The sequence below is a fragment of the Megalops cyprinoides genome, chromosome 1 (assembly GCF_013368585.1).
Source record: "Megalops cyprinoides isolate fMegCyp1 chromosome 1, fMegCyp1.pri, whole genome shotgun sequence".
Lineage (NCBI taxonomy): Eukaryota > Metazoa > Chordata > Actinopteri > Elopiformes > Megalopidae > Megalops > Megalops cyprinoides.
Genome location: NC_050583.1, coordinates 47,925,398 through 47,941,463, shown reverse-complemented (window position 1 = coordinate 47,941,463; position 16,066 = coordinate 47,925,398). Strand labels below are relative to the sequence as shown.

The 16,066-nt window shown below is 44.8% G+C and overlaps 2 protein-coding genes and 1 non-coding gene across 3 annotated transcripts in view; 2 read left to right on the top strand and 1 right to left on the bottom strand.

Moving 5' to 3' along the window:
- Positions 1–3,304, top strand: part of LOC118777439 (metastasis-associated protein MTA3-like) — a 38,160-nt gene extending 34,856 nt beyond the window's left edge. The window contains exon 19 of the mRNA XM_036528337.1: positions 3,055–3,304. Coding sequence (XP_036384230.1) covers positions 3,055–3,220 — 166 coding nt within the window. The 3' untranslated portion in view covers positions 3,221–3,304. The remainder of the gene's footprint in view (positions 1–3,054) is intronic.
- Positions 3,305–4,506: 1,202 nt separating this feature from the next.
- LOC118786166 (hydroxycarboxylic acid receptor 2-like) lies at positions 4,507–7,758 on the bottom strand. The gene is made up of 2 exons (XM_036541244.1): positions 7,677–7,758; positions 4,507–6,584 (listed from the first exon to the last, which is right to left on the bottom strand). The coding sequence occupies exon 2, from the start codon at positions 6,457–6,459 to the stop codon at positions 5,491–5,493; it is 969 nt and encodes a 322-aa protein (XP_036397137.1). The 5' UTR covers positions 6,460–6,584; positions 7,677–7,758; the 3' UTR covers positions 4,507–5,490.
- Positions 7,759–15,619: 7,861 nt separating this feature from the next.
- trnai-uau lies at positions 15,620–15,714 on the top strand. The gene is made up of 2 exons: positions 15,620–15,657; positions 15,679–15,714. It is a non-coding gene; the product is annotated as a tRNA-Ile (tRNA).
- The last annotated feature ends 352 nt before the right edge of the window (positions 15,715–16,066 follow it).

Here is a 16,066-nt window from a genome sequence, read left to right as displayed (position 1 = left end):
ACCCAACAGGTGTTTGGACTGAGAAGCTACTCTCAGCATTCCGAGGCTTTAGCTTGCGTGATGTCTTTGAGGGCTCCAAAGGTAACTAAATACGAAAAGCCATTCACGCACAAACACAAATGCTCACAAACACACGCACGAAAGTAGTCATTATCCAGACAATAATGCTTTGATAACTCAGATTTAATTCCCACTCCTTCACCCCCTTCCTTCCATTTCCTGTGCACACACCACCCCACCCTTCACACCCCCCCCCCTCCCCCCCAAACCAGCTCAGGAAGCAGAGCAGACTGAAACCACATCTGCTAGCTAACATTGCTGTTTCAGGTCTGTCTCAGTTTAGATCGTATGCAAAATCAGTAAAGTCTGAGGCTTTGATGTTTCGATGATGACTTTATAATTATAGTGGCCAAAAATCTCACAAAGTGAGATTAAATGCAGGAATGCTCCTGTGTTTTCAGGAAAAAGACATGACACCCACCCCCATCCTACTAATGTGGATGCCCCCTCCTGCTGGCTGAGACCACAGTAACCTTGTTAATGGCCACTAATGACAAGCTAAAGCAGATCTCACCAAGCAGGATAAAACCACTCATTATGCGCGCCTAACCAGCTGTTGCTGCTGGATGTAGGTCAGCCAGTAGAGGGCAGCAAAAACAACACCTCCGTGCTCTGATAGGAAGACTGCCTCAGTGAAGCTGTCTGTTTTATGAGGGGGTAAACAAAGCACCTGACCCACTACAGCTGTTAAAGGTCACATGGTATCTGTTGCAAAAAACAGAGGTTACCATACATCCTTGGAATCTAATAATCCCCCATCTTAAATGGCTAAATAAATCCCTCCTACTTCAGCGGGTGCCAGTGTGGAGTAGTGGTTATGGAGCAGGTCTTGTAACTGACCTCATCCTGGGACATAGCACACCTGTGCACACCTGTGCGCAACTTTGGACCCTCACCATACCTGTGCAAGACTAAGCGTACACTCTCGGTGTGGCTTACCCTTGCAGCCAACAGAGCCCCCCCCCCAACCACCTGATTCCAAATGTTTGCAGATTCAACTGTCACCTGTGCTGTGTGGGGGGCGGACGAGGGGTGGAGTACAGGGCGTTTTTGGATGTGGGGGTGTCCTAAAATCATAAAATCTAGGGCAAGGCCTGCTCCTGCAGGGAGCAGTGAGGAGAAATATGTCAGCAAGATGGTAATGAGCTTGAGTCGCCCGAATATGTATTGGAGAGAAAGCAGAAATGGCCGGACGGGGAGGAAAAATGCCTTTCCATTAACGCCACGTCCAGATGAGCCATGAGCCTCCCCCCACACGCTCGGGCGCTGGGCTAAAATTAGCGCCGAGCGGAAAAAACCCAGAGACAAGTGAGATGCTGGTCAAGGGCGGAGGCAGGGAGTCATGTTTTACATCCACACTCGTGCCCATGCACACGGCCATTAACAGGCAACTGGAGCCATCGGTGACGGACAGGGGTGATCTCAGGGGTGATGAAACCCGTTCGGGTCAGAGGTGTGATGTCACCACCAGTGGTCTTCTCTTATCCTCCAATCACAGCCCTGTCTCTCTCTCTCTCTCTTTCTCTCTCTCTCTCTCTGTCTTTCTATCAAATCTGAATCATCAAAGTGGATTACTGACCGGATGTACACAAGTACTATGTGTGTGCGTATGTGTGTGTGTGTGGGTGGGTGTGTGTGAATATGGTCTGCTGTCAGCCTCAAAACACAGTCCTCTGTACTGTGTAAATTTGATCAATGAATGGCATTTCTAAGTGCCTGTGGCTGTGAAATATAAAGAATAGTGATAGTGTGGACAAACACACTACACACACTTAACACAATTGCACACTTATACACACACACACACGCACACACACACACAGACACACACACACACACACACACACACTCATACACACACACATTGTTTGAAGGAGTCTCTGCTTATACCTTATTTAGAAACCAGATCATGTTGTTCATATTTGCACCAATCACCACCCTAACAAGGAATGTGTCTGCAGGATGACTATCGACATAATTTATCGTGCAGAGAAACTCAGTGCAAGCTCCTCCATCTTTCTGATTATAATCCTGGTCTTCCATGGCATTATGCTTTTATCTTTACCCTTCCCCCCTGTTGCATTTGAGAAGATCATCAACAATCTAAGGAGATGCTCTCTTTGCAACCTCCTTCCCTCTCAAATGCAACCAGACCGAGCCTAAAATTAATTAAGAAAAGCATGTTCCTCCACGTTTTGGTAAATTGCCCGACTGTTCTTTTCGTAAAGGTCTGTGCTCTGACCAACTGTTGGTCCAAATGCTCTTTCTGGTTTCTCGTGCCACAAAAATTCACAGTATCCAACAGTGCCCCAGAAACCAGCAAAAGCCTTGAATTACATTTACCAGTGTTTGCAATGTGAAAAATTGCATAATTGTTACACAACACAATGCACTGAGATTTTGTTAGTGGTGTAGAATTTAGCCTTCACGTTTCCCCACACAAAAGATATGAAATCAGTCAATCAATCATCAATTCAGATTTATTGATATAATGCTCTCTTTGTCAGAAACACTATTATTGTACTTTTTTGTACAGCGATGTTAAAATTTCTCACCCTCTTGCATTCCAGAAGAGGAGAGATTCTCGATGTCTCCACAGCCCCTCATTCCTCATTTCGGTGCAGACTGTAGGTGTCAGGGATTCGGCTGTTGCTCCTAGGTTGGCCACCAGTTGGCCTCATAGCTTCCTGTGTTCTATGTCTCATTTAGTTAATGTCTTTCACCTGTGTTAATTAGTTATTGGTTTCACCTGTGTTCTGTCATTTAAGCCCTTCTTTTTGTTCATGTATTTGCTCAGTCTTGTGCTTAGTGTGTGAATTCCTGTACTAAGACTGCTTGTTTTGCTTCTCCTGAGTCTCCAGTAAAGATAACTTTATTTTCTTTGAACCAAACCTCTTGTGTCCTGAGTCATGTCTGCATTTGGATTGTCCCTGCTGCTTGTCACCGTAGGCCTCTGTCTCAGTGCCCCCCCCCCCCCCTCTTCCCCCCCCACAGGAGGGTGCGGAGGCTCCTCTCTCGAACACAGCTCCGGAGGGCCTGCAGGCAGCCATGCGAGCAGATCGGGGTGCGGCGGGCCCTCCAGATGCCCCCCCACGGCTCCCTCCCGGCTCCCCTCCACCCCAGCCTGAGGACCCGCGGCCCCATCGTCATCCACGACTGACGCCCCCCCGCCCACCATGCGCTGTGCACCTTTGGCTCATTCACCCCCTGCCCCACACGACTTCCCTGTTAACTCCTCCCCTTGATCCCCCCCCCCCCCCCCCCTCCAAAGTCGTTTCAGTCCACTCGGGCTCAACAGGATCCCTGCTGATGCATAAGATTCACTCGACTGCCAGCGGTGCTCCCTGACCACGTCCACTACAGCATGGGGTCTCTGGCCCTAAAATGGGTCTTGTCCATAAGCTGCCAGTGCAAAACTGCAAGGAGCAGCTGAGCAATAATGTCCTTGGTGGCCTGTCTGAGATTATGGGAACAAGTACATGCTGCTTGGGTGTTTTGGTTTTTACAACAAGATGATAATATTAAATATGTTGGTAATAGCTGCTGATGACAGCAGATGAGTGACTGTGACAGTGACGGAGAGGGTGTACTTTTTTGTTGCCACGAAGGGGCTGTTGAGCCTGTTGGTGCTGCCACCTAGTGGCAGACGCAAACACATCGACTCTAAAGAGTATACAGTCTGCCTGCTGCAGGTTATGGCTGGTCCAGTGTATTATAATGACCAAAAAGACTTTTTTGGAAGTATTTCTTTTCTCCTGCCTGTGTGTGGATTGAGAAATGAGTAATGCAGGACTCGTGAGTTTCATTTTTTCCATCCCTTTTCTTCTGTACAGTAAGTGTGGAATAATGGTGAACATGTGTGAGCCTTTCTAAGGTGTATTTTTCAAAGAATTTTTGAACTTTTTTCATTTTATTTATGTCCAAGAGCACCAGTGGTGGGTGTACGTGGTGCCCCTCACTCAAATAGATACAGAATTACTAGATGTACCCCAGGCTTTAAGACCAACCAGTAAATGTATGCAAGAGCCACATGATTACATTCTACAGAACAGAATGAAGTCTTGTGTCTATGGTCCAACATCTATGATGGAAAATGCTGTAGGATTCTAGATCTTAAAACATCAGGTAGCCTTTCCCTCTGTGCATGTTCCTTCAGTATGTCCTGGTAAGTAATCTAGTAATCCTGTATCTATCAGCACTCTGTATCCCTTCCCCCGCACCCTGTGGGGCGTGTAATTACAGTGTGAATACACTCACAGATTTGACTGGGTTCCTTGGAGAGTGATCACACACAGACGTCCTTCAGGTCGCCTGCGCTCTGCCAGTTTCTCTTTGTGTTTCACCTGCTGACCCTCCGCTTCCAAGGATTAAATGCCAAAACAAGCACGTCTCTCACAGCACCCACCCTCACACCCCAGCACAGACCACCCTGAGTCCATTTACATCGTACTTTTTTGACCTCGCATTTTTATTCATATTGTGTCTTGCTGAAAGTCAAACTTGTACTATGAAATGTGCTAAATAAAACATTCAGTTTTAGGCTCTGGCACCATTCTGCACTTCTCCTCAGGCATCATTATCTATTTCAATATAACACCGCATTTACAAAACACAAGGGCTCTTGATGAAACAAATATAAAAACCCACACAAGCACAAGTGCAAGTACATCTGCCCAAATATGAAGAAAGTATGTTTGTGTGTCTTGTGGCTTTGCACTAGAATGCTTACTCATTGTGTGTTGTGGCCAGCAGCCATCTTGGTTCTAGTGTAATGAGCTCAATTTCTTATTTGAGGTTACGAAAGACTTGGTGCTTGAGAAACTGGGGTTGGTCCAATGAGCGTGCCTAGACTTGGAGCAATGATGCCTACAGTAATAACAGAGAGTGTGGGATAGCGGTAAGGAGCAGGGCTCATATAACCCGACAGATCACCAGATTGATATCCACACGGGCCACTTGGGCAACATACCTAAATTCCCCAGGTGTATGAATAACATGCATGAATTATCAGGCACCCAAGCTTGTCTGTGTAAGGGTGTTCGTTAAGCAAGTGTACAGTTACATTTCTTACTCTTGAAGTATTACGTAAGCCTTACGAACTGTATGTAAGCTTTATCTATATGTAATGCATGCGATGTAGTGCAGAAAACAGTATATTTAAAGCATATGTGAAGGTGTTGTTGCTGGAGAGTATCGACAGTAGATTTGTGGAGTGGCTTGAAGACTGATCAGAGCTGAGACATTTTATGTGAAGCACAGTCCCCATTTCCTGTGCCCACATTTTCACTGTAACTTCAGAGAGAAACGAAACCGGCTGCGTAAGGGAGAAAAAAAAGTGTCACTTCCCTCAGCTTGTGCCTCAAAGCTGAGGCCTCAGCCTGCATTGTGTAACCAAAACCGAGGTGGGTGGAGCCCAGGAGGAGGAGGGTCTTACCCCTCGCTGGCTACACTCTCCTTGCGGTTGGCCCAATGTCGGAGCACACCCAGGCGGCCAGCGGCGGACAGCAGGGTGTTCCGAAACGCGCTGCTGGAGAAGCAGTAGAGGACGGGGTCCAGGGTGCTGTTCAGGTAGGTGAAGCCGATGGAGAGGCTGAAGATCTGGCCGACCAGCAGCAGGGAGTCGCAGTCGTGTGGGAGGAGCTTCTGCACGAGCAGGGCAGTGAGCCCCGTGGCAACGCCCGGCAGGAAGCAGACGCCAAACACGGTGGCGATGACCACCACTGACCACATGGCCCGCCGCACCTTGCGCTCCCGATCCAGGCGGCGCCGGCGGAGCACGCGGTTGATCCCAGCGGCGCAGAAGACGAGGACGGGCAGCGGCAGGAAGAACTCGGCGACATAGACACCGTAGTGTAGCTGGAGCACCGCCGAAGTCTTCCGGTACGAGCTGAAGCTGCGGCAAAGCATCCGGTCGCCATGACGCCACAGCAGGGGCTCAGCCAGGAGCGGGGCCCGCAGCAGGACCACGGCCGACCACACGACCCCCGCCGCCGCTCCTGCCCGCCTGCTGCTCATCCGGTTGACGCGGTGGTGCGGGTGTGCCACCTTGAGGTAGCGGTCGACTGCCACGGCGGTCATGAAGGCGATGCTGGCCGAGCGGTTCACCGCCAGCATGAAGAGGTTGAGCCGGCACAGGGCGTCGCCGTGGACCCAGTTTTCACCGCGGAGCAGGTTGTCGATGCGGAGCGGCAGGCCGCTGAGCAGCAGGAAGTCAGCCAGCACCAAGTTAAGCAGGTAGACGGTGTTTGGCCTCCAGGCCTGCGGGTGGCAGCAGAACACCCACAGGGCCATGGCATTTCCTGGCAACCCCAGTAGAAACTCTATGATCAGGATGGGGGGCAGTGCGGTGGCCACCAGCCCCTGCGGGGCGAGGCAGTGGTGGGTGGAGTTATTGGACATCGGGCTGTCACAGAAGGCCTTCCTCTTTTTGCCCAAAACCGACAGTAAAGCAATCTGTGGCAAAGTCCTTAAATACACATTTTCCTTCTTCTTTTAGTTTTTCAAATCACGTATGAGAAGACACGCTGCTTCCAGGAAAAACAACAAAATAAAACAAAAAGGTGACATTAACTACTCACTTGTAAGTCGCTTTGGATAAAATGAACAAATGTAAATGGAAATGTACACAGACTACTAAGCAGAAAGTATGTTTTACACATATGTATAAATCAAACTTCTGACAGCTACTGGATGCTTACAGTTGATCTAGTTAAGGAAAATTCCACAGAGTGAAGCTTCCAACGAGCTTGACTTTGGTGCTCTGTGATCATGTGGGAGTTGCTTGAGTTATGGGAAAGGCCGAAATGTTCTGGCATAACCCCAAAGCTCAGAGCAGCAATGCAAATTCCTGCTGATGAGCATACGCTTATTACCACAACTCAGAGATTGTACGGATTACCTGGACTGCAGACTGGACATATTTGTGTAAATATTCTCAAAAACATGTGTCTGTACCCTGTATCAGATACTGTGATGACTTTGCAGTGCACTGTGTTTCAGGTTTAAGTCCACTCATAGTACACTGTACACTGTCATTCACGCATTAACTTGAAAATGTCATTAAATGTGAAAACAGACACAGGTGTGCATTGGTAGGACTTCCTGTGTTATTTCCAGGCAATCTTTTGGTGTTTACTTAGCACTCTTGAGAACATCAGTCAAATAATCTTCTTTGTATTGTATAAAAATTGTATATATATTTTTTTTAATTCTCTTGATAAGTTTGCCTTATAATTGGATTTTAAACAGCCTTATTTCTCATGCATTGCAGCAGAAGTCTAATAAGAATGTAAAATGACACCAATCTGTAAACATAAACGATCTGGTAAAGTATCAGACAGAGTTGCAATGCATTTATAGCGGGCAGGAGTACACTGCGGGTTGACTTTGTCTCAATGAGGCACACAGTTTCTTCAATGCAAGTGCAAAAAAAGCCAAGTCATTTTCAAAGCCAAACTAATTACAATCACAAAGCGTGCCTATGAGCAGACTGACGGAGCTCTGGCCACCTTGTGGTCTGAACGCTCCCCGAGGCTGTTAGAGCTGGTCCGCAGAGACAGATGTCTGAGGCTGTGACCCACGGAGGGTCTGAGGAGGTCCACAAAGCAGCGACTTACCTTAAAGAGGGGCACCGGCCCTGTGGACCTGTGGCGGGGCGAGGGGTCTGTGGTGGGTAGTGTGTGGTAGTAGGTCACTTCCCCAGCGCTCCGTGCTTTGTGTGTTGCCGCCAGCTCTGACGAGGAACATTTGAAAGTCTTTCGCAACCACTTCCTTTCAGAGAGAGACGCTCTTCTGGCTGACTCAGAGGGGTGAACGTACGCTGAGGCTCTTTCCTCTGCTGAATTCAGGGCTCTTCGCTCAATTCAGACTCTGTTTATACAGGAATAAGCAGGTCAGGGGAAAAACACACACACACACACAACAGCAAAGGAGCAGATAAGACTATAGAGATTATTTTTGTTTTTCTTGGGCAACTTTGCTTGCAAGCTTTTTGATTTGTCTTAAATTAGACAAAGCTCAGTCTCCTGTTTGTTGACTCCTTATGGTTTTTGTCTGTGTTGTACTCTGCCTCACTTGTAAGTAGCTTTGGATAAAAGCATCTGCCAAATAAATAAATGTAAATTACGTTTGAGCTGTTATCTAATCAAGATAAGGCATCATAAGCAATGCTGTGTTGGCAGAGACCCTCCTAACCTCCTGCTGGCACATCTTACTTTGAGACAGTCCCTCACATGGGTTGGTGAAAATACTGTGGGTGAAGTCTCGTGGAATCTCACCTTCTAGAAATAAACTTCAGTGATGAAACAGAGTCAGAGTGTAATGAGACAATTCCATGTTTAGTCTGAAAGCTCTCAGGGGGAAAGTCATCCAACAACTCGCATAGAGAAGTCAGAGCAACTCCCCTCTCCAGTGGTGCACATCACAATTTTCTATGTGGTGATAAGGCATGCAACTCTCAAAATAGATGCATACGTCATTTCTAGGCAGTATTCAGGCAGAAAAGTTATGATTGTGTTTTGAAATATTCTGTGGTTAGCAGTTCATTAAAAATAAAAAACTCCCTAAAAAACATTCTTAAACTTGAGCCAGGTGAAACCACATCTGTTGCTGACTGGGCATGACCTATGTGCTTCCTTAGACCAGAAACCAGTCAAGGCCAGAAGCAGATAATCTGCTCCGCTCAGGAAAAATACAACATCCTTAACATTTCAGGAGAGTACACAGAGGGCTTTGTGAAGAATAACATCTTTGTGTATAAGTTTTATACATGCAGGTGAAAACAAAGAGTACAAAATGATCACACAGAAGGCACTCAGCTCTCACAGAAGTGACATGAACTTGCTTTTATAAAGATTCTGCAGAAGATGGTAAAATATTTTTTTAATCAACAGCACCACTTGGCTAAGAACCTCAGTGACTTCTGGCAACTTGAGCTAACTCCAGCCTCTTTAGCCTGACAAGTTCTTATACCACTTATCTCAGGGCACCAACAGCTGCTGCTACTCTCTCATTACTACCACCCGCCCTAGTTCCTGTAGAGTTTAATAGTCACACAGGATGAACTCAAACTTCAGGGCGGCTGCACACTAGTTCTGTTTGACTGTGGGGTATAAAGGTTAGTGGGGTGCACATGAAACTGTGACAGTGACATAATGGCAACTGGAATGCAAACTAAAATGATAAACGCCAAAACCACCACAGAGCAGGTGGTCTCTCACCCTTTGGAACTCAACTCGACCCTTTAGAACATTGCATTACATTACATGACATTGCATTTATTTAGCAGACATTCTTATCCACAGTGACTTCCAGCACAAGAGAACATAAATGTATCCATTCAAGTTGAATGAGCAACAGTGTTGGACCAGGCCAACGACACTCCCAGACCAGTGAGTGTGAACACAACACCGTTCAAGCTCTACCACAAGTTAACTTGTGCTAACCGGGAACTAGACAGCCTAGAAACTTAGGGAATACAATTACACATTGCATAATGGTAAGGAGCAGGCCTCATAACCAAAAGGTTGCTGGTTCAATTCCCTGCTCAAGCACTGCTGTTGTACCCCTTGGCAAGACACTTTACTCAGAATTGCCTCTGTAAGTATCCAGCTGTACCAATGGTTAAAATTGTAACCCGTGTAAGTTTCCATAAGAGCATCTGCTACAGCAGTGTCCGAGTGGGGAATTGAACCAGCAACCGTTTGGTTATAAGCACTGCTCCTTACAGCTACAACACATAACTCTCCAGGGAACGTCCGAGACCGTTGGAAAAGCAGCACCGTGAACGCAGAGGAATTCTGACCAGCGCACGGCACCACGGGGACTGAGCAAGCAAACTCGAACTTGTTTACTGACCGGGCTCAAGCGCGCTGGACTGGATGGAAGAGAACCGAAATAAACCATAAGATAAAGTTTGTTTGAGAGCACGCACGAGGCGCACGGTGCGAATGGGTTGCAAAGTGAGACTTGCGGAAAAGCGTCCTTTAAACGGCCCTCTTGAAGTCCGTGCAACAGCGCAGCGGCCGGCAATCCATCCATTTTAGCCCGCTGTGTGTTCAATTCCTTCAGCTCACAGACAGGAGTGCAGCAAGCAGTATACTCCCCCCCTTCCTTTGTGGGTGTGTTAACGCGATCACCGCTAAAACTATGCAACGGTGGAACTTTATCAGATATTTTTTCAGGCTTTTAGTGCGTTAAGTAAAACAACTGGGGAGACTTGCCAGTAGATTGGTGACAGAGGTGAGAAAATTAAAAACCATTAAAAGCTGTTGTGCTTGAAGTTGTTCTTCCTTTTAGGCCCTCAGGCCAACTAGGTGCAGGTTTAATACTTTAATGCTTTCTCTTCTCTAATTCACCGTAAAAATCCCACCTGTCTGTTTAAAGTCTCTTTTCTGGCCTAATTTTTGGAGTGGGTGGCCATTGACCACCCCTAAAGCGACCAAGAAGTGGAAATATAGAGGTGAATAAGAATTTTTTTTGTGAATAAATTTTTATTGTTTTCAAAGAGACGACAGTGTACAAAATACAGCAGACATTTCTCACACACCCCACCCCACTCCCCTCCCGATCCCCCTACATGGCACCCATTATCCATAGATATAGTTACAGTTTTTAAGAAATCACTAATACAAAGCAGTAAAATAAAAATAAAAGTAACATTGTTAATGTAACAGTTCACAAATCAACTCCGCTGCCGCACTCCATGCCTCAATTGTTTCGCCTTTGGCACCATGGATCCGGGCTGTTGATAGTTCCATTATAATTATATCTACGTGAGTAAGGACCCACTGACGCCAGGAGAGGGAATGCAGAGGTTGCCAAAGTAATGCCAGTAATTTTTTGGCAGCCAAAATTCCTGCCAACCAAATATGACTTGGGTTCCTGGTTAGGCCAGGTTCACACTACATGATTTTAGCCCTGATTTCCCACTCGCCGACAGTTTTTGGAGATCGCCGAGAAAAGCCCCAGATCAGAGGCAAATCGGCTCTCGATCGCTATGTGTGAAAGACGCCATCCGAGAGACTCGCAGACGTCCGAAAAATACTGTCGGGGATTTCAAACCCTGTAGTATGAAACGTGTTGTGACCCGGTTATGACTGGCAGTGAGTGCGGCGACGAGATACAGCCAATGAGATCGCAAGACATGGGGTGAGGGGAAACCCGGGAGAGGAGTTGTACAACATCAACAAGCATGGCTTCAACAAAAGTTCCGCGGTCTGCTTGGACCCTAGAAATGGAGGAAATTTTGGTTGAACTTTGACAGGAGCACCAATGCATTTTTGATGTTGCCAAAAAATAATACATTTCTGCAGTACTGTGAATATGAATTCACGACTTAAGACTGTGACTCTTACATTACAAGTTAATTACATAAACAATATCAATAATAACAGTACCCCGTCAAAATACAAATATTGTGATGATATTTTGGTCATCTTGCTTACAAATTATCTGTCTACAGTAGCCATTTTTGGAAGAAAAAAACCCCTGTCTCGCACATGGTATCATGTCATTCCCCGTGTCACTTCTCGCGTGTGTTTTCGTGACAAAACGTAGTTTGGAGACGAGACAGACTCGTTGGAAATTCCTCCTGGTGAAAGATCTTGCAATGTGTGACCCCCCTGTCGCTGATCAGTCATGTAGTGTGCAAACCACAACGACTTCGAGATTCCCGATTACAAGACAGCAAGTTGTGTAGTGTGAACAGTACAGCGATCTGACGACTTTGAAAGTCATGTAGTGTGAACCTGGCCTAGGGTTAAGCTCAGAGTCATCATTCAAAAGGAAAGTTTTAATTGTGCATGGTATGCGAGTTTTGAGGACCTCTGATAGTGTTGCGGAAACCTTGGTCCAAAATTCCTTCACCCTCGAGCATTCCCAGAACATATGAAGAAAAGTGTCTGTAATACCTTGAGAACAGAGCATACAAAAAGGTGTGGGGCACAGACCCATATAATATCATTTACGAGGCGTCAGATATGTTCTATAATTGAAATGAATTTGTTGTTGATTAGGGTTCTTGGAGGAGGAGATAATATTGTTCCAAATTGTGTCCCAACAGATCTGTGCATCAGTGGTACTCAACTCTCCTTCCCACACAAACTGGAGTGCTAAAGGTTTATATGAAGCATGCAACAGGGTGGTATAGGTAGAAGATACTATTCCTCTGGTTTTGTTACTTACATCAAACAATCTGTGTAGCGGGTGTATAGGTAGAACAGTGCCCCATGGCACACCATATGCTCTCATAGCAGAGTGAAGGCAGAGGTAAAGAAAAAATGAAAAGCCTGGTATGTCATACCGCAGCTGCAAATCGTGAAATGTCTTTAGGCTGACCTCATTAAACATACCCTCTAAAATGTGTATTCCTTTACTATGCCATTGTGGAAAATAAAAAGATTTACCTGCAGTGAGCAATATAAAGTTAGAGAAGACTGGGGAATGTTTGTGCCATCTTAATTTAGTCAGCTTTTCAACCTGTCGCCATGTTGAAATTAAATGGGAGTTAAGTGGACCATGTTTCAGTTTACAACTTTTCAAAGGAATATGAGAATAGATTAGGTCTTGTAGATGGTGTGGTGCAACTAAGCTTTCCTCCAATGAATGCCAAGACACCTTCGTGTCTGGGTTAAGTTGGCAAGGGACGGAGAACAAAGGAGTAATAATAAAGTTTAAAACTGGGAAGTGCCAGACCACCATCTGATTTCCTTTGCTGGAGGGTTGCAGTTTTTACATGGGGCTTTTTCCCCTTCTACACGTAGTCAGACAAAACAGACTTTAGTTCATCCCAGTATCCGAAAGGTGGCGGTAGTGGAATCATAGAGCTTATGAAATTAATGCTTGGGAGAATGTTCATCTTAATAACTGAAACATGAGGTTGAAGAGTATTTGGTAATTGGCTCCATTTCCTCAGATCTTCAGTAATTTTACATGAAGTTCTTGTGAAATTATGTTTTACTGTGATCACTGAAGGCGTATCAATTCCCTTCATAGCTGCATTTAGAGATAGCAGCACAGACTTTGTCATGTTCACCTTGTAACCAGAAAGCCTGCTGAAGTGATCTAAAATAGTGAATAAATGTAGAAGTGTTTGTGGGGCATTGTCAGTACGCAACAAGATATCGTCTGCATAGAGAGATATATAATGTTTTGTATTTTTGACATTGATAGGACTATATAGTTTAGATAAAAGGATGGTTTGGGCTAATGGTTCAATAGACAGGGCAAATAAAACAGGAGAAAGAGGGCATCCTTGTCAGGTACCATGAGATGTTGAAAATGGGGAAGAGCAATTATTTGTGAATAAGAATTTTAAAAAGAGAATAATATGCCTTAAAGTATTATAAGAATTCAACATGTAACAAAAATACAATATTATGATAATGGTTGGCACAGAGGTTAAGGTTTTACCTTGAAACAAAATATTCTACTGTATGAACTGTGTAAGCTACACAAGTTTAGTCCGCTCGTTGGCGTCCCGTTTCAAGAGTTGTTCTAATATATGTCTGTCTCACAGGCATGCTCATGCAATATACCTTTGACAAGAGTGTTAGCCTAGTAAATACTTACAATAAGCATTCATGTGGTTATGTCAAGCTGTAGACATAGAAAAACTGTTGCTAAAAATTCCTTACGGAGGCGTAGTGTACAATCTGGCACAAGACTGACGCCTGGTGGCTCTCATTTCAAATAGCAAGGGTGTGATTATCAATGGACAAATCACTCGGTCAAGGTCTTGAGGAAATAAGACCCTAAATGACTCAATTAATGCAATTTATAATTAAAATATCCATACAAAGATGCGTATGCAGAACACATACTTTTATCATACCAGAAAATATTTGTAAGCCAGATGACTAAGACGGTTTCGTGTGAGAAAAAAAAAGAATGTTTTCTCGGATATACTTGTATTTATTCCATCTGAAATGAGATCGCAGGTCCTTTCTTTTGGACTTTTTGCTCCTGATTTCTGGGTCACCACATATTTTAACTTGCCCGCTATTGTCATGTAATATTTTATTACATATAAATATTATATTATATTTTATTTAATTATTATATTCATATAATTTCATACTCAAATTAAAAATTATAGGTCCCAATTCCTTTTGCTGTGGAATCAGGGGGGTTGTGTTTGCAGAGGTTACAATATGTGTTCTCACCGCGGAGAGGATGGGCATTCAGACTGTCAGTGCCTATTTTTTCATTTTGATTGTAGAGTGTTCATCAGACTTAATAAACGGTTTATCGTTTGAAACGTTTGAAGATGAGACGTTTCAAACGAGACGTTTGAAACGGCCAGCAAAAGAACTGACGGGACCAGTGTGCTAATGTATGAGTCATTCATGCATCACGAAATGCACACACATGTCCGCATTTCCTGTCAAGTAGCCTACAAAAAGGGACGCAAAGCAGGCACGGATTGGAATTTTCTTATAGTTAATTTAGTCTTAAATTATACTTATGCAGATACAGACTTTTTACATCATTCTATACAGCACTAAATGCCACTAGGTTTGTCGCTGACGCTTTTGTAATAATCGTGTCGCCAGACATACTCAAAAGCAATTAATTTAGCGACAAAGCCACGTAGGCAATCAGTCTGCCTGGCTTTGATATGCGTTCTCTGCACAAAAAGTAAGCGTACCTCGTGAAGCATAAATGGAACTCAACTTCTTACAAAATCTGATGTAGCTGGCAAACCAGTATACAGCCAGCCAGCAAATATTAGCCCATTAGTTGGCTGCTGAACAGTTTGTGTACATGTTGACAGATTGTCTACAACCTGAGCAGCACGGCAGCAGACCAGATAATTATCGTAAAACATTTTGCAAGGACGTAGCTAGCTGAAAGGTTGCAGGTGAAATTTCTTTTTCAGATCGGTACAGTTGACCAGAGTGCAGCAAGATCGCGCCACGTTCTGGCCATTGTGAGCTTGGCCGATACAGCGTAGCATTTCCGAGGGGAGATCCCAAGACTGTTTCCAAAGGAAAAGCTAAGTAGGTAGCCAGTTAGGGCTGAGTTAGCTACATGCAGGAACCAGTGCAATGTATCAAAAATCATGTGAATTAAGACACACACGGGCCGGCTTCTCCCATTGGAACAATGCAAAACTGAATCAACAATATCCATAGGACGTGAATGACGTGATCGCGTTTGGTCTATAACTTGTGTTGCACGCGGTAAAGATGTTTCTTTACTTTGCAAACGCCCCCAAAAGACTTTAAAATGTGACTTTTCTTAACCTTTTTGTTGGCATGAAGTAGAAAACAATGCTATAAATAAATTTCTAATAAAGGCAACATTTAAGTGTAGTTACGCAAAAAAGAGCGTTTACCTCATTTTCAGTATGTTTTTGTAATATTATCAAAGTTATAATGATATATGTTTTTGTTTTGAATTTGACCTGTTTTATCCTCTTAGAGCTGGAAACAAAGCAATGTGTAAAACCGTGCGAATTTGACTATAAGCAGCTTTTCCCGTTCGGCAATATACAGAAGACGGGAGTGACGTGTTCGCGTGCGGTCTATAACCTGTGCTGCACGCGCTGAAGCTCGGAGCTCCAGTGGCGCAATCGGTTAGCGCGCGGTACTTATACAGCAGTACGAATGCAGAGCGATGCCGAGGTTGTGAGTTCGAGCCTCACCTGGAGCAGAGTCTTTTTAGTGAGCTCCGTTAGCAAATATGTAACTCCCCACAACAGCTCAGCGTCACTAGAAAAGCTGGTAGCCCCGCATGAAATACAGCGCCACGCAGTAAAATATGTCGGCAGTTGCTGGTAAAATCAGTTGGCATCGAGTGTCGAAATGCAGTGCAGGGCATGCGAATTAGCGATTAAGGGCAGTCGCAATCAAAATAACACTGGATTTGTGGGTTCCGCTCAAAAAAAAAAAAAAAAAAAAATAGGATCAATTAAGATGGTGCAGCTCAGACTGCAAGAAAAACAAATCAGTTATTCCACAGGAATTCGTTAGCATAAAACTACGTATCCTCTGATGGTTCAGTC

Excerpts from the sequence above, each read along its gene's own strand:
- LOC118786166 (XM_036541244.1), bottom strand. The coding sequence starts at position 6,459 with ATGTCCAATAACTCCACCCACCACTGCCTCGCCCCGCAGGGGCTGGTG.